General features: G+C 38.1%; 1 protein-coding gene across 6 annotated transcripts in view; it reads right to left on the reverse strand.

Moving 5' to 3' along the window:
- Positions 1-261: 261 nt before the first annotated feature.
- The window catches only part of CUNH5orf24 (chromosome unknown C5orf24 homolog), a 60,258-nt gene continuing 41,820 nt past the window's right edge, over positions 262-18,699 (reverse strand). For 5 of the 6 annotated variants that reach the window (XM_089653145.1, XM_089653147.1, XM_089653143.1 and 2 more), the window contains exon 3: positions 4,461-10,071. In XM_089653145.1, coding sequence (XP_089509271.1) covers positions 9,508-10,071 — 564 coding nt within the window. In that variant the 3' untranslated portion in view covers positions 4,461-9,507. Of the gene's footprint in view, positions 3,739-4,460; positions 10,072-18,699 lie in introns of those variants that run through there. The other variant, XM_089653148.1, reaches the window with a different exon arrangement.

Genomic DNA, 18,699 nt, shown 5'->3' on the forward strand with positions numbered 1-18,699 from the left:
ATTCCCTAGGGCCTTGATTTAAAAATACATAATGATTGGGGTTTTCTCTATGTGAGAGAGAAATGGGAGCACTGGCCCAGTGGGCAAGTGGATAAGGCTCCATTTCTGTCCATTAGGTGAATTCACCAAAAATTATGTTACAATTCTTTGAATAGTAAAGACTACAAAAAAACTGCTACACCTGTACATGGGCTCTGTCTGTAAAATTTTCAATAAATTGTCCATTTTAATATACAGAAGAAATATCTCTTATACATAATATACACATTGGGAATGTTTAATTTATTTTGGTGGTGAAAATGAAAAAAAAAAAAAAACAATGTAAATAACAAAATAATATACATGAACACATGCTTTAACAAAATTATGGCATAAACAAACCATTAAAAATTAACCATTCCAATTTTCAGTACTTAGAGGGTTAAATAGATTTTTTCCTTTTTGATATGCACATACATACTCGCTTTATGACTCTTGGAACAGCACATCATGAGAACATAATGAAAGATGACACAAAATTTAAAGTTTCAATACAGTCTATAAAAATTACCCTTCATGGGTTAATGTGCTCACACATCTTTTTTTTTTTGTGAACCGTGAATGTGCATTCCATACGCCATTATACATATTTTGTAAGATAGAATATCTATACAGATTGCTACAACATTCACAGTGATCTGACAGATTAAAACATGGAGAACACCAACAATTTTACAAAATAAGAAAATGATAAGCAATATTGTGTCAATACAATGCCGTAAAGTAGAGTAGAGAGTTTACCAGGTTTAATGACCTTTGAAAGACTTGAGTATTTCACTCCCACCAGGATCATTAAATGTCATGAAAAATCCAAAGAGAAAGTCCATAAAAATCTGTGTCTGGATTAATCTAATAGGCGGAGACCAGCACTGCCTTATCTACAACATAGAAGTACCATTTGAAATCTTTTCTTATTTGGATGTATGAAGGAACCACATTTATAATCCAGTCTATTTTGAGTTTGGAATGTTTTTTTCCCACCTTTCATCTCCTGCTGGGAGCCAGCGAATGTAATTATTTTTGATTCAGAAAATCCAGATCGCCTAAAGCTGAACTCCTGGCACATAAAAAGACCTTTATTTAATCCAGTTAGGTATATCTTAAAATACAATATTTGCATACTGTTAATATAACGACCCACATCTATCTTTATATTAGCATCTTGCAATTCCCTGCACAGCAGGTCTCCAAATGGAAAGTACAGGCTCTACTTCATTGTCCAGTGATGTACAAACATAGACAAATCTATAGGTACCCTTCCACAACAAAAGAACAATCCTCATTTTTTTTCTAAAAACGTCAAACTGACCAAAGTAAATGGCATGCATCACTGTTTGTTCAATATTTATTGAAAATCATATATTTGATTTAACAGAATATTTTAAATAAAATTTGAATTGACATAAAAGATGGTACCCTATAACCTTCTGTTTTATTGTACAACCCCTATAGGCAATCATTGCAAATAAGTGATTTCTTTAGCTCTCAATGAGATTTCTTCACTTGCCAACAGGTAGTTTGGCCAACTGTTTTTGAGCAAACTTCTGCAGTTGTCTTGAGTTTGCCTTCCCTAGACTACATTTTCAGGTCTTTCCATAGATGTTCAATAGGATTCAGATCAGGGCTCATAGAAGACTACTACAGAATAGTCCAATTTTTTTTTCCTAGTGGTTTTTGAAGGCTTTTAGCTATGTGTTTTTGCTCACATTTCTGTTGGAGGACCTATGACCTGTGAGTGAGATGGACCATTCTGACACTGGGTAGTATGTTTAGCTCCAGAATTCCTTGATAGGACCAGATGCGGCAGCCTTAAAACATAACTGAGCCACCTCCATGTTTCACAGTAGGTACGGTGTTATTTTCTTTCATATCTACCTTATGTTTAATCTGTGAACATATAGCTGATGTGACTTTTGTCTTATATATATTGAGGTGATTGTAGCCGTATTAGTGCACTTGTGACAGAAACAATTGAGTACTGTCCATGATACTTTTTTTATTTGCACTAACATACAATTTTCAGGACAAGTTTTCGGGGTATGTCCCCTTCTTCAAGGTCTAAGCAGTACTACTTCACAAAGTTTTATCAGAATGTTAAAAGAAGCAATATTTTACCCTGGACTTCCTAATCTACAATTTTCTATCTGATCTCCTCAGACAACTCCATGTTCAGTGTGGTGCACATGAGTGAGAACTATTCATTTAAATAGGCTGACTTATTACATGATTGAAAAAGTGTGATACTAAATTCAGAAAACAGTTAATTTGAAATAAAACTATGATTCAATTATTTATAATGTATTCTAAGGTGTACAACAAATCTGTCCGGGCCATTTTAGATTTTCTTACACTTACCCTCCAATACTTTCTTTACTTTATTCTATGATATACCAAAGACATGCAGGTATACATGTGACAACTGGGGCATAACAGTGGCTAAGAAGTTAGCGCTTCTGCCTGGCAGCACTAGGGTCGTTGGTTCGAATCCCAACCATAGCACTACCTGCATGGAGTTTGCATGTTCTCCCTGTGCCTGCATGAGTTTCTTGCAGGTACTCTGGTTCCTCCCACACTCCAAAGACATGCTGGTAAGTTAATTGGCTCATGTCTAAATTGACTCTAGCATGTGTATGTATGAATGTGAGCAAGGGACCTTAGATTGTACTCCCCTTGAGGGTTAGGGACTGATGTGAATGTACAATATATGTAAAGTGCTGCGTAAATTGACAGTGCTACATAAGTACTGATAATAATAACTGCTTTGAATTTCATCATTTTCAAAGAAATGAAGCATCATTTTCATAAGGGTGAGGGTACAAACAAATTTCTCCAGGTCTGTAGATATGGAAAACTAGTAGAAGAAAGCAGAATTCTGGCTTATTCATAGTCTAGTCAGTTAGCTGGTGACAAGTAGGTGCATTAGGTAACTGCAGTATAGAAAAGTTATGCTGTCTAGCAGGGGTAAAGCTATCACATAACTGGCTGAACAGGACTACAAGTCTTTTGAAAAGTAATTAAAAAAAATTATATAGAATTTTTTTTTTTCGCCCGAAGTTCAGCTTTAATTACTTTCAGACAAAAACATTTTTAAAAACTCTACTGCAGACTGTGTCTTATCAAATACAGTCCAAAAGAATGACCATAACTGGCGTTTAATGAGTTATTTCTTTTTAGAAATACCAGTTTTACTGTGCCCAGAACCTGAGGTATGAATAAAGACCATACCGAAGCTACTGTCTAAAAATGGAAACAAAACTGTACAGGTTCTATTAATAGCCATATTAATAGTTGTAAATATGAACTCTATTTTCAACCCATAAAAACAGATTTCATGTTGCCTTCTCTTGGAATTACCATTAGAATGAGAATAATTTTTCAGCACTAATTTTATGTTACGTAGTAATATTTTTTTGTATGTCATTAGAATAGCAACAGTCTTTTCAGTTGAAGAGATATGTTCATATCAACCTGATGTTGCAGTGCTTTTACTCCGTTCAGCTGCCAGGTCACAAAATAAAGGAGACATCCGGTTGAGCAAAAAAATTGGTTAGAAAGATCTGCATGTGAGGTTGGTTAAGGACATTTCCTTAGCTGCATGTGATGAGAAAGAAGTCCAGAATGTACACATGTACAACTTTTTAGTCCAGACCATTTTGTTCTATGCATCGCTGGAACACATGAAGGCTTGCTGCTTTTTGCCTAATAAGAAAAGTATGAGACATCCGTTCTTAATCCATACCAAAAATTGTGATATCATTGTAAAAGACGACTTAGTAACCTTATTTATATAGATTTCATATATGAATGTATTTACATAATATTCCACTAAAACCACAATATGTTTTGCCCTTGTTGAAATGTTTTTTTATTTACCATCTACGTAAAATACTGAATGAATATCAAAGGATATACAAATTAAAATAAATGTATATGAAAAAGAGGCCAATTTTGCTTGGATACTACTGCATAATATCTTTATTAATGTGAAATTAATTATTCTAAGGCTCAGGTGGTATTCCATTATCAATCTTCATTTGGTGGTATTCAGTGTTCATTCTTCAGCTGCTATTTAAAAATGAAAAACTTGTCAGTCTGTATTTTCAGGTCACTATGACTACTGTCATATGTACTTTAAGGGAGACAGAGATTATGCTCACCTCCATATACAAGTCAGTCCAATCATTTTAAGCTTATCAAGTAGGGGCACCTTATTGATTACTGTAACAGTGCCAACACCCTAAGTGGATATTATGTTATATGTGGTTGGTTTTATCATTATTTCACAAAGTAATTCCTAATATCACACACAGTTCAGATGATCACACTGGGCAGTCCTCACAACATGATTTAAATGTTCTCAAGCTTCAATTAACCCTAATTCTATTCAGAGGGTTTATACATATTACATATAAGTAAATATCTTAGCCAGCAAATGAACGAACACTTTATTGATTTATTTTATTTTTACATAAGATTCAGGTGTTAGCTACTTCATTTGCATTCTAGTCTTTGATACTATTTATATCCTTAAATTGAGCGAACTGATTCAACATTGTGTGTATGCTTCTTATTTTTAAATGTGAGGTGATGGCAATTTTAGTTTTTTTTTATTGGCTTATTATAGATTAAACCTTTTTTGATTATTGTGCAATATGCTGATAATATAAATCAGTGTTTATCAACCTTTTTTTAATCAAGGCACCCTTTAATTTTAGAATGGGGTGCCTCAAGACTGTCCATAATTTTAAAAGAACACCCCATTGTATAATGTGATAAACTATTCTAATAGTTATTTTATAATGCAGCAACATCCACACATGCAGGACACCCAACATTAAAGGTGATATATTCTTCCAAAGCAAATACACTTTTGCACACTGGTACTGAGTAGTATTCCAGTGTTTCTCTTCTCCCTCAGTTTTTCTCCATCACTGAGCTAATGAGACCCCAGCACTGATGGAGAGGGGCAGGGGAGGGTAAAACTAGGATGCTGTGTAGGCAGCTGACATCCTCCTTATCAATTGATGATGCCACTGATTGTCAGGACAGCGGCGGCTAGAAGGTCCTAAATGGTGCACAACAAAAACCTGCGACTGTAACTAAATGGCAAGTTTGTTCCACCCGCTGGCTTGTATACATATTTTGGGCAATTTGTAGACATTTTGCCAAGGTACCCCTGAAGAAACCTCAAGGCATCCCGGGGTACCTGGGCACCCTGGTATAAATCCTCTTATTTCTGGTTTTTGATATTTTTTGCTTGGGATTGACTTGGTAGCAGAGTAGACAAATGTGGATTCCAAGGCTCTGGAGCAGTTTTGACTGGTTTCAAAATCTCATACAGTCTTATGTAAGCAATGGTGCAATATTCTAAGCTGATTACAAACCAGCTAAATAAGGGAATGTTCTGTTTTAGGCTAATTTCACATGGATCATACCAAAAATGCATGTGCATTTTTACCTTGATTTTTTAGCATTTTTTACAGGACAGGTGACTCGAAAATGCATCGCTGGTGCGTATTTCCATGTTTTCCATTGATTTCAATCATGTGTTTTTTTACTGCACCAAACCTGCACCAAAAAGGCAGAAAGCAGGATTTAAAAAAACTGTACCTGACCCGCAACAGATCAGTGTGAAGAGTTCCACAGGAATACATGGTCACACGGTTTTCTACTTTTTTTACGCGAAAGCGGAAGAAAAGAAAACGGATCAATGTGAAACAAGCCTTAAAGAATATTCTAGCAGAGTGGTGTTGCATTGGAACACCAAACTTTGTACACCTTCAGCCTCCGGAAATGGAAATCCAGCAGTGCCTGGGAGGTCTTATTCAAGGGAGCATTGACTGAGCCAGTTTTGCTCAAATGTAAATTTTGGTTCATACCCAAAGGCAACTGCAGCTGTGGTGTACCCCACTGCATACAAGACCCTAGTGAAACTATTCAGCAAATTCGAATTTTGTCAGCTGTCAAGGCATAATATACAATATTAATATACATGACACACCTAATTCACTACTGTAGTTTCTTCTGGGAGAATCTATGGTCCAAATCTATTTCTGGCATATATAGCAAAGCAAAATGCCTTCAAAAGGTGTTATATATGTTTTTCTGTAAATTAATTTTCTTGTGCAAGACACTATTTAGGTTACTGCAGCCTTTTTTCAGCTACAATGTCTGCTAGGTCAATGTCACACTAACAATTCTGTCTTAGTGACAAATTGACTCACGTTCTCCTTTACATCTTTATAGTCTATTACGTTGAGCTTTAACATGCAATAGGCTGCCACTGCACCTCAAAAGATAATCCACTATTTCTAAATTACCTCAGGGAACCAAACCATAAGGTATGAGCACTGTGGTTCATAACAGTACATTGGCCTTTACATTGTATGAACCTAGCCAAGTCTGTGGGATGTTACAGCATGAGCAAGCCAGCACTATGTTTTTACAGCCCAAGCTGTAGCCAATGAGGGTTGCTGCCACCATCAGAAGTAGCAAGTAAGCAGCTGTGGAGGTAGAGGCTAAACCTAATATGTTTTTAAGGGCTCCTTAAGAGAATTATAGAAAACGTTTTTTAGCCATACTTCTTTTGTGGGTCACAGAAGTGCATTTGTGCTCTCCTGTGAACCAGAATCAGCTAAAGCCTGCTGTTGGCTGACATCACAGAGTAGCTCCAAACCACATTGTCAGGATCTGCACAGATGCCTGATCGGCAGCTGGCACAAACTCTCGGTGTGCAGCTGAGAGCTGAAGCCGGCAGCTCTCGTCCCCTCCCTAATCCGACACTCCAGGGAGTATTGAAGGGGCAGAGCAGAGAGCGGTGACTAACAGTCTCTGCTCAGAACTAACCAAGATCTGAGCAATCAAAGGTCATGAGCCAGCAGGGGGTAGCTGCAGCATCAGACCCATGCTACAGCATGGAGGTGAGTATAGATGTTTATTTTTAACAACCACAAACTAAGTATGTCACTACTAAATTTACACAAAGCAAATCTGTCAAAAGCCTGGTCAATTCACCCTCAGCATACTGTGAAAATATAAAAAGTACAAATGAACTTTTTGCCTATGGACTGTACAAAGAACAAAGGGAACTTAACTGTATATGGACGGAAGGAAAATGTTATCAGTATATAAAAAGGGTTTCATTACAGAAAAAAGGGTTAAACAAAAAAGTCACCAACCTATCCACCCAAAGTTTGACACATTCCAATGCCAATCCCTCAGAGCTCCACTTTTGTATAGGTGCATGTGACATTCCAGCTGCCTTCCCCCAATCTCACAGTGCAGAGTTAAGGGTCTGAGTATCCAATCACCAGGCCCCAGTGTTTTCAAAGAATTTGCAGGGGTGGCAGCAAGGCTTCAAAGGGTGCCCTAGTATGCCTAGTACAGGGTTTGTGGGTGGAATGGGAATTTTATATTCTATACAGATTTACATAAAACATGCCCTACACCCCCACCCCAAAATTGGTAAAATCAATAACAGAGTTAAAAAAACAGTTGGGGTGTCTTAAAGGGAAACTATAACAGTTTGTGTTAGTCATTTTTAAAGTTTATAAGTGTTAAAACTGATATTTTAAATATAATACATACATACATACAAAAACATTTTAACATTCCACCTTAGCACTCAAATGTTGTAGAACACCCCCATCTTTCCTGTTTTTGTTAAAATGTTTGCAGTCTCAATGTAAACTGAAATGAAAGCAGAGAACAAAAAATGGTGTTAAATTAATTCAGTGGATTGCAGGTGCCTGTATGGGCAGATTTTTACTGAATTGCAGGAAGAATCAATGAACTATGAGAGCGTCATCAGCACCCTCACAGTTCATTGAGAACTACAAGCCACCTGACTCTATGGCAGACAGGACTTGTAATTAATTCATTCATAGATCTGTGTGAATGAATGACACAGGAGATGCCCTGCACAGCCACAAGGTTTTTAAAATTGTGACAGCAGGTGCCAGGAGAGGATCCCCCACTCACTGTCATAGAGGGGAATCTGGGGGGTGCAGGGACTGCACAGCACCAAGCTACATTCTATATATGGGCGTAACATGTAACAAAAGGATGAACCAATCCTTTAAGCCTCCATACTGAACCTTTTACATGATGACTGGTCTCAAATGACATGCAAGAAAGAAAAAGTGTGCAGCCAAACAAGACTTTCAGTTTAAAAGTCAAGATTTGCATTTAATTTTAGCTGTCAATATCTTTGTATTCACTGATCATTTTTGCATACGGTTTTCACTGAAGTTAACCACTTTTTAGCCATATTTTCTTCACATTCTCAGTTTGAATTGCCAGGTTGTGACAGGTTTACTAAATAAACTGATAACTCCAAATTGTTAACCTGCATTTAATTTGGGACTTTAGAATGCAAAGATGCTTAAAAAATGAGAAACGGTGAGCACTGGGACTCATCACTGAGAAGTAATTTCTATATAACACTGAAATCGATTAGGTATTTCACATGAACAAAGTCTAGGGTGAAAATGACTCCCTTACTGACTTAGTATCATATTACAAAAACATACTTAAGCTGGGTACAAACTGTGAGTTTGTTTTTGTTCAACCAATGGCTTCTGAACAGAGAGGGGACACACAGATCAAAATTTGGCCAGTTGAGCAGGAAACTAGCAAATTTCAATCTATGTGTACAAAGCTTTAGTCTAAAATATCAGATTATACTTTTTGTAAATTAGTCAAAATTTAAGATAGGTGTGGTTGACATGGATTACCTCACACCAAAGTACACTTTTAAATTGGTTTTTTTTTTAATAAAAAGTGGATGAAACCAAATTGCATTAACCTATGTGCCTGAAAAAAATGAAAAGAATCTTGTTTACATGTATAAATATTAATTTTTTGGGGATTAAACACACATGTGTAAAACTGAAATTTTATACTGGTTTATATACAATACATAACTGCATTTTGACATATTTACACTATCCATTACACCTTTTGAAAATGCTGTAAATATTTCAGAAAGACTTCAGAAATGATGAAAGAATAAAGTTTAAATACATGTACATGTCTATATGGTTGTTCTATCTTACATTTTTGGCTACATTGTATGCGATCATACAGTGACAATGCGTTTGTATATTTGGTATTATTCTTTCACCTCTCAATCTTTTTAATTTTTATGGCTGTTTTAACATTTCATAACATAACCTTAAAACCACATACACACATTTCTCTTATGCAGAGAATTTGTATATTCTAAACTAACATCGCATGCAAAGTTTAAAAAAGCAAACTACCCCCTCATCTCTCAGCAAAATAAGTTATACAAGCCAGCACAGACAATAGAAAAGGGCAATAAGTAAGCTAATGGTGCAGAGACACAACCTGCCATTTTGAAGTGTGATGCATTTGAACAGAATTTCTAGTCTAAAGTAATTTTAAAGACAACAGTGTGATGATACAAGCATCTGATATTTTCTCAACATCCATACTAAATGACTTTTACTCAACAGGGTGTTTGATGTTGGTATCCACAACAGAATGGAGTCCTCTGTTAAGTGCTGTGGGGTAGGGGAAAGCTGCATTGTTACTTGTGTAACCTAGATTTGCAAGCCGTGATAGAGCTTTTATGCTACCTGGAGGTCTCCCTGGGCTGACTTTGTATCCGGCGGCTTTGGTTGTGCCCAGTGGTCTGCCAGGACTTGTCTTAAAGCCAGCAGCTTTGGTGGTCCCCAGAGGTCTCCCAGTGCTGGTTCGGTATCCTGCCAGTTTGGTGGTTCCAGAGGGTCTTCCACGCTTTCCAGACCTCCCAAGGGTTTTCTTTTTCTTTAAATCACTTTTTGTGTCCAGATCTCTGCTGGTTGTGGTCTGCAAATGTGCCTCATTTATAGTTTCTTGTGTCTGGCAGGAGATGGACTTTTGGCTGACAGTATGGCTGTATTTGCTCTGCTGAGTGGTGTACAAGCCAAACTGTTCTACACTTCTCATGCTGTCTTGGCTGAGACAAGAAGATTTGCCACTTCCACAGAAAGTCACATTATTGTTGGTGACAGGACGCATCATTTTCTAGAAGGACAAAACAATCACAAATCATTCGTCTTAAAAGTTACATCTTATAGATTATATAAAATAACACACCCATAACAAGAAAAAAAAATTGCTCACTTAAGACAGTTTTTGGTGTTTTTGTAAGCTGGCCACAGACATAAAATGACTGTCTTGAAACAACTGTCTTTAAACTGAATGAAATGTTACAACAGTCTTACTATAACCGTTTTTACTTAAATTTTACATGGTATACTCACCTGCTCTGTGCAGTGGTATTGTACAGGTCAGCCCCAATCCTCTTTTCGGGTCCCCTGTGTGTATTTAGCCGCGCTCCATAAACTTACACAGTGGGACTTAGCCCTGCATCCCACTTCCTCCTCACTGCATTTCATATCTTGATTGCTGTGTGAAGAGGAAAAAAGGGGAGATGCAGCTGTGCACAGCACTGGATCTCTTCTCCCCTTTCTTCCCCTTCACACAGGAATGCTTTAAGGTAAAAAAAAAAAACCTTAGCTTTAGTATCACTTCCCAGACTTCATGAAATATTACCTGGCATTCCAACTGCACCATCTCTCCATTTGGTCTGCTCTATACTTACCTATTAGATGGGCTGAGATTGAGCGCTTCACTCCTACACATACCAACTCCTCAAAGTGATTCTAAAAGCAATATAAAAAAAAAAAAAAAGAGGGTATACTTACAGTGGGGATCGAAAGTTTGGGCACCCCAGCTAAAAATTTGTATTAATGTGCATAAAGAAGCCAAGGAAAGATGGAAAAATCTCCAAATGGCATCAAATTACAGATTAGACATTCTTATAATATGTCAACAAAAGTTAGATTTTATTTCCATCATTTACACTTTCAAAATAACAGAAAACAAAAAAATGGCGTCTGCAAAAGTTTGGGCACCCTGCAGAGTTAATATCTTGTACTGCCCCCTTTGGCAAGTATCACAGCTTGTAAACGCTTTTTGTAGCCAGCCAAGAGTCTTTCAATTCTTGTTTGAGGTATCTTTGCCCATTCTTCCTTACAAAAGTCTTCCAGTTCTTTGAGATTTCTGGGCTGTCTGTCACGCACTGCTCTTTTAAGGTCTATCCATAGATTTTCAATTATGTTGAGGTCAGGAGATTGTGAAGGCCATGGCAAAACCTTCAGTTTACGCCTCTTGATGTAATCCCCCATGGATTTCGAGGAGTGTTTAGGATCATTATCCATTTGTAGAAGCCATCCTCTCTTTAACTTCAGCTTTTTCACAGATGGCATCAAGTTACCATCCAAAATTTGCTGAAATTTTATTGAATCCATTTTTCCTTCTACTCGTGAGATGTTCCCTGTGCCACTGGCTGCAACACAACCCCAAAGCATGATTGATCCAACCCCATGCTTAACAGTTGGACAGAGGTTCTTTTCATTAAATTCTGTGCCCCTTCTTCTCCAAACGTACCTTTGCTCATTCCGGCCAAAAAGTTCAATTTTAACCTCATCGGTCCGCAGAGCTTGTTTCCAAAATGCATCAGGCTTGTCTATATGTTCATTTGCAAAGTTCAAACAATGATTTTTGTGGTGAGGACATAGAAGAGGTTTTCTTCTGATGACTCTTCCATGAAGACCATATTTGTACAAGTATCTCTTTATAGTGGAATAGTGTACCACAACTTCAGTGTCTGCCAGATCTTTCTGGAGGGATCGTGCAGTCAAACGTGGGTTTTGAATTGTTTTTCTCACAATCCTGCGAGCTGTTCTGTCTGATATTTTTCTTGGTCTTCCAGATCTTGCTTTAACTTCCACTGTTCCTGATGACTGCCATTTCTTAATTACATTCCGAACAGAGGATATTGACATCTGAAAACGCTTTGCTATCTTCTTATAGCCTTCTCCAGCTTTGTGAGCGTCAACTATTTTCAGTTTCAGTTTTCTAGACAACTGCTTAGAAGAACCCATGGTGCTGATTGTTGGGGCAAGGTCAGATGCGTCTGGGCATTTAAAACCTTTGAGATTGACATCACCTGGTCTTCCCAGATGATGATTGAGAACAATCCATGACACTGGCAGGTCTCAGCTTTGCAAAGGGGGCAGTGCAAGCTATAAATTCTGCAGGGTGCCCAAACTTTTGCAGACACCATTTTTTTGTTTTCTGTTATTTTGAAAGTGTAAACGATGGAAATAAAATCTAACTTTTGTTGACATATTATAAGAATGTCTAATCTGTAATTTGATGCCATTTGGAGATTTTTCCATCTTTCCTTGGCTTCTTTATGCACATTAATACAAATTTGTAGCTGGGGTGCCCAAACTTTCGATCCCCACTGTATCTGCTCTGTTCAACGATATGGCACACAGCAGTCCCTTTCCACCTTTCTAGAGTCCCCTGCCAGTGCTGTCAGCATTTTCTTCCACTGGGTGTCCTCTAAACAAGCTGTGTGTTATAGAGGCACCTGTGCGGGCGTGCTGTCGAGCTGGGCTGTGTGAGTTTTGAACCATTTTAATTTGGTCTACCAACAAATAACCATTTGCCAACATGCATGCTCCACACAAGGAATGTTGGGTCATATTGTAAACCTAGATTTTCCTTTTCTCCCTCGACATCTCAAATTACTTCATTCCTGTATACAGCTTTCCTTCCTTCTACTACTGAACATACAATGACTAGCCCTTGGTTAGAACACAATTTGTTCTGTTTTAGCAACATCAACAATTCATTTACAGATCAAGTTTCTTTTGCCAATTTACAACCTACATATAACATACCACCCAGAACCTTATTCACATATTTACAAATTAAACATTATGCTGAAAGACTTACTGCTAAATCTTCATTTGCTAAACTAGCCTAATTTGGGAATACTTGTCTAGAAGGACCTTCATGGCAACACCTCATAACAGACATTTATAGGCTTATTACAATTAACACTGAGCTTTTTCCCAAGCATAAATATAAGACTAAATGGGAAAAAGCCATAGGTCGCACCCTAGATGGAGGAGTGGGAAGACATTTGGGATAATGCTAACAAAACATCTATATTTACCCTTCAAAGGAAAAATCTATATAAAATTATTTTTCATTGTTATCATACACCTGAACTTCACAAATTAAACCCAGCACCATCTTCTACAGATTGTAGGTGAGGTTAGCCTCTAGGAATGCTATACACATACTGGGATTGTCCCAATATTTGCCCTTTTTGGATAGCTACTAAAACCCTTCTAGAACTCCCCCCCCCCCCCCCACCGTCTGCTCTGGATCTAACTTACCGTCGTTTGGGCTTACCTTTACCAAACGCCACCAAATTAACTACAAAATTGATAACCGGCATTTTATCTGCAGCTAGATTTCTGATTTAAAATGGAAAAGATCGCCCCACCATCCCAAGATGATCTCTCTAAACTAGTACATGATGTTTAAAACATGGAATACATAACTGCTAGACTAAATAATTCCATTGATACATAAGCCAAATCTAGCATCCTAAACATATTTTAGACCACTCTTGAGCTCACCTGCGGGTTTATAATTTGGTTCTGCCTGCCCATGTAGAATACCTGATGCAGTTAGGTTTGTCCGGCAGGGAGTTGTATTAGACCCTCTCTCTTATCCCTTACTTTCCAACATCCAGTACTTTACTTTGCTCTTTTACCCATTTTCCATAATTTTCACTTACATTCCTTTTTCTTATTTTTCCTTCCTTAACGAATGATAAGTAGTTTAGATTACAATGGTATCCATTACTGTTTCCTACAAGAATGTTTCTGTGATAACAGATCACAATACACAGTCTACAAGTCTGTTTAAGAATACCATTCTGGCAACTTTTAGAAGTCTACATTTCAATTTTGCTTTATTACCGCTCTTGATGTTTACATTAGAAGCAACAACATCTAAAACTGGATTAAATTACAAAAATATATGTTTCCTTGATGTGAATGGGATATATTTCTATTATGGATGGATATGTCTTTACATGTATATCTAAACCCCATAACAAAATGTACATGTATACCTTTTGATTTCTTTTTTCAAATCAACAGAAAATTTAAACTGAATGAAATCTGGGTAGTGGACACACCAGGCCAGTTAAATAAGTGACTGACACATTGTGTGTGCTCCAGCCCTGACTGTATGTGTAGTACCAACAGTGTGTGTTTGTGCCTACAGTGCAAGTGTAGGTCTGTCAGTAAATGCTCCTTTATCTTTAGATCTAAAGCAAGCATTGAATACATGCTTCCTTTATAATACAAACATTTTATACTTAGAAAAAGTAAATAAGCTGCCTGGTTTATGGCTTGATTCTGATTTAAACCTTAGGTATCTGACAGAGAACTGGTAGAGATGGGAGTGCCTGGAAAAAAAACAGAAAAATTGGGAAAATATTTTTTCAAAGCCATTTAATTTTTTTTATGGAAAAATTGAAAAACAAAAAAGTTTGGCATATGTTCTTTTACAATGATAAATAATATATTTATGACATGGTATTCAAACTACACTCACCACCTTCTTTATTAGGTACACCTGTTCAATTGCTTGGGAACACAAACTGATAATCAGTCAATCACATGGCAGCAACTCAGCACATTTAGGCATCTAGACGTGGTGAAGACGACTTGCTGAAGTTCAAACCGAGCATCAAAAGGGGGAAGCAAGGGGATTTAAGTGACTTTGAACATGGCATGGTTGTTGGTGCCTGGTGGGCTGGTCGGAGTATTTCAAAAACTGATCTACAGGGATTTTCACGCACAACCATCTCTAGGGTTTACAGAAAATGGTGTGAAAAAGAGAAAATATCCAGTGAGCAGCCGTTGTGTGGATGAAAATGCCTTGTTGATGTAAGAGGTCAGAGTAGAATGGGCAGACTGGTTCAAGATGATAGAAAGGCAACAATAACTAAAGTAACCACTTGTTACAACCAAGGTATGCAGAATACCATCTCTGAATTCACAACACGTTGAACTTTGAAGCAGATGGGCTACAGCAGCAGAAGACCACACTGGGTAAAATAAACAGTGATCCTCCTGCGCTTAAAATGGAGCCTTAACCCTAAACTGTAAGGAGGAGAGGGGGCATTTTGGCCACTTAAGGATTATCACGTACTGGTCACTTACACAGTCACTTGCATGAGAGATGAGTTGGAGCACCATCATTGGATATATATATAATATATATATATATATATATATATATATATACACACCGTTTGTGGACTTGTTTATGATGACATGTTTATGATATATCTGTATTGATTTATTTTTTGATGTGTTAATCACCATTGCATTATATATATCACTTTCACTTGTCATATTTCCACAGAGGAAATTCACGTGTTGCACTATTGTTTGTTTATCCCTTTTTGTGCATTTAGGGTGGTTGAGTGTGTCATTGTTTATGTTTAGTATTTATTTAGCGCTACACTTTGTAATTATGAGACCACACTGGGTGCCACTTCTGTCAGCTAAGAACAGGAAATGGAGGCTACACAGGCTCACCAAAATTAGACAACAAAAGGCTGGAAAATCATTGCCCGGTCTGATAATTCTCGATTTCAGCTGTGAAATTCAGATGGTATGGACAGAATTTGGTGCAAACATGAAACATGGATCCATCCTGCCTTGTATCAATGGTTTAGGCTGGTGGTGGTGGTGTAATGGTGTGGGGGATATTTTTTTGGCACATTTTGGGCCCCTTAGTACCAATTGAGCATCGTTTAAATGCCATGGCCTACCTGAGTGTTGTTGCTGACCATGTCCATCTCTTTATGACTACAGTGTACCCATCTTCTGATGGCTACTTCCAGCAAGATAATGCACCATGTCACAAAGCTCAAATAATCTCAAACTGGTTTCCTGAACATGACAATGAGTTCACTGTTCTCCAATGGCCTCTACAGTCACCAGATCTCAATCCAATAGAGCACCTTTGGGATATGGTGGAATGGGAGATTTGCATCATGGCTGTGCAGCCGACAAATCTGAAGCAACTGTGTGATGCTACCATGTCAACATGGACCAAAATCTGAGGAATGTTTCCAACACCTTGTTGAATCTATGCCACAAAGAATTAAGGCAGTTCTGAAGGCAAAAGAAAGAGGGCCCAACCCGGCACTAGCAAGTTGTACCTAATAAAGTGGCTGGTGACTGTATATAACATGAAGACCTTAATACAAGGTTTATGAGAGTTTAGGTAAAGTCTTAAATCATTGAAAGTTTTCTCAGCTGAAGACAAGCAAATCCTAGAATACAATCCAAGTAACACTGTACTTAGAGGCATAGCTTGAAGCTTGTGGGCCCCAATGCAAAAGTTGACCTAGGATCTTCCCTACTACCACCAGATGCTTCCATTGTGTGCAAAGATACTCCAAGTGGCTAAAGTTATTTCAGAACTTTATTTACATAGCGAGAGAGTAATTCAAAGGAATTGGAGAGTTATGTCAAAAATGTAGACAGTTTCACCAAAATCTTTTGAATAACCTGGAGCAGGGGTAGGCAACCTTTGAGAGGTGAAGATCTACCTAAACAACATGAAAGATCAAAGATCACCAGGATTTGACGCCCTTTGCTTTAAGATATTACCCAGCAAGGCCTAACTAAATAGTAAGAAAAACTTAGAAAAGTGTAATAAAACAAATGTCACTGTAAAAATATAAACTTAGCCTACCTTACAAGTGGACAGTGTCAGTCAGTAAAGCAGTGGATGGTATCAGTAAAGCAGTGGACGGTGTGTGTACAGTATCAGTAGAGCAGTGGACAGTGGATGGTGTGTGGACAGTGTCAGTCAATATTATAGTGGACAGTGTCAGTAGAGCAATGGATGATGTCATCCATTGTAGAGCAATGAACGGTGTCATTAGGGCAGTGGATGGTGTTAGTAGAGCAGTGGACAATGTCAGTAAGACAGTGGATGATATCAGCCAGTAGAGCAATGGATGGTGTCAGTAGGGCAGTGGACGGTGTCAGTAGTTCAGTGGATGATGTTAGTCAGTAGAGCAGTGGATGGTGCCAGTTAGTAGGACAGTGCATGATGTCAGTCAGAGCAGTGGATGATGTCAGTCTGTAGAGCAGTGGACGGAGTCAGTAGAGCAGTGGACGGTATCAGTGAGTAGGGTAGTGGATGGTGTCAGTCAGTAGGGCAGTGGACGGTGTCAATCAGTAGGGCAGTGGATGGTGTCAGTAGAGCAGTGGGCATTGTCATTAGGACAATGGATGTCAGTCAGTAGGGCAGTGGACAGTGTAAGTAGGACAATGGATAATGACAGTCAGTAAGGCAGTGGATGGTATCAGTAGTGCAGTGGACAGTGTCAGTAAGACAATGGATGATTTCAGTCAGTAGGGCAGTGGATGGTGTCAGTAGGGCAGTGGACGGGATCAGTAGGGCACTGGACAGTGTCAGTAGGAGGGGTTTTTTTTTTTCTTTAACAATTGTATTCTTTATTATTTTTTTCACTATTTTTAGCAGCCCTTTTGGGTGGCTTCTGGTGGAATATCTCACTTTTGAGACAGAGAAAGTGGTTGAAGATAATCTATCTCCATCTTTGCAGCCTTAGCTGCACAGAATGAAAGAACAGGTAGAACTCTGCGCTGTCTTCCTGTTCATTCACAAACTGAAGCATAGTAAACACAGTTTACTATGCTTCAGGTATGAATGAACACAGTGAGTGACTGGTACTGATCACTCACTGTGTTCATTCAGAAATGGAAGGGGCCAGTACATTACATACAATGGATAGAAAATCTACACACCTCTGTTAAAATGTCAGGTTCTGTGATGTAAAAAAAAATGAGACAAAGATAAATGATTTCAGAACTTTTTCCACCTTTAATGTAACCTATAAACTGTACAAAACTGTTTGTACAACACTGAAATCTTTTAGGTGGAGGGAAGTAAAAATAAAAAACTAAAATAATATGTTTGCATAAGAGTGCACACCAATAAATACTTTGTTGAAGCACCTTTTGATTTTATTACAGCACTCAAGTCTTTTTGGGTAAGAGTATCAGCATGACACATCTTGACTTGGCAATATTTGCCCACTCTTTCTTGCAAAAACATTGGATTCAGGTCTGGGCTCTGGCTGGGCCATTCCAAAACTTTAATCTTTTTCTGGTGAAGCCATTCCTTTGTGGATTTGTATGTATGCTTGGGTCGTTGTCATGCTGAAAGATGAAGTTCCTCTTCATGTTCAGCTTTCTAGCAGAAGCCTGAATGTTTTGTGCCAATATTGACTGGTACTTGGAACTGTTCATAATTCCCTCTACCTTGACTATGGTCCCATTTCCAGCTGAGGAAAAACAGACCCAAAGCGTGTATGCTACCACCACCATGCTTCACTATGGGTATGGTGCTCTTTTGATGATGTGCAGAGTTGTTTTTGCGCCAAACATCTGTTTCGGAATTATGGCCAAAAAGTCCAACCTTGGTTTCATCAAACCATAACACATTTTCCCCACATGCTTTTAGGAAACTTCAGATGTGTTTTTGCAAAATGTATCCAGGCTTGGATGTTTTTCTTTGTCAGAAAAGGCTTCCGTCTTGCCACTCTACCCCATAGCCCAGACATATGAAAAATACAGGAGATTGTTGTCACATGTACCATAGCCAGTACTTACCAGATATTCCTGCAGCTCTTTTAAGGTTGCTGTAGGCCTCTTGACAGCC

Source organism: Staurois parvus, unplaced genomic scaffold (assembly GCF_062004578.1).
Source record: "Staurois parvus isolate SC_StPar_1 unplaced genomic scaffold, SC_StPar_1.0 ptg000701l, whole genome shotgun sequence".
Classification (NCBI taxonomy): domain Eukaryota; kingdom Metazoa; phylum Chordata; class Amphibia; order Anura; family Ranidae; genus Staurois; species Staurois parvus.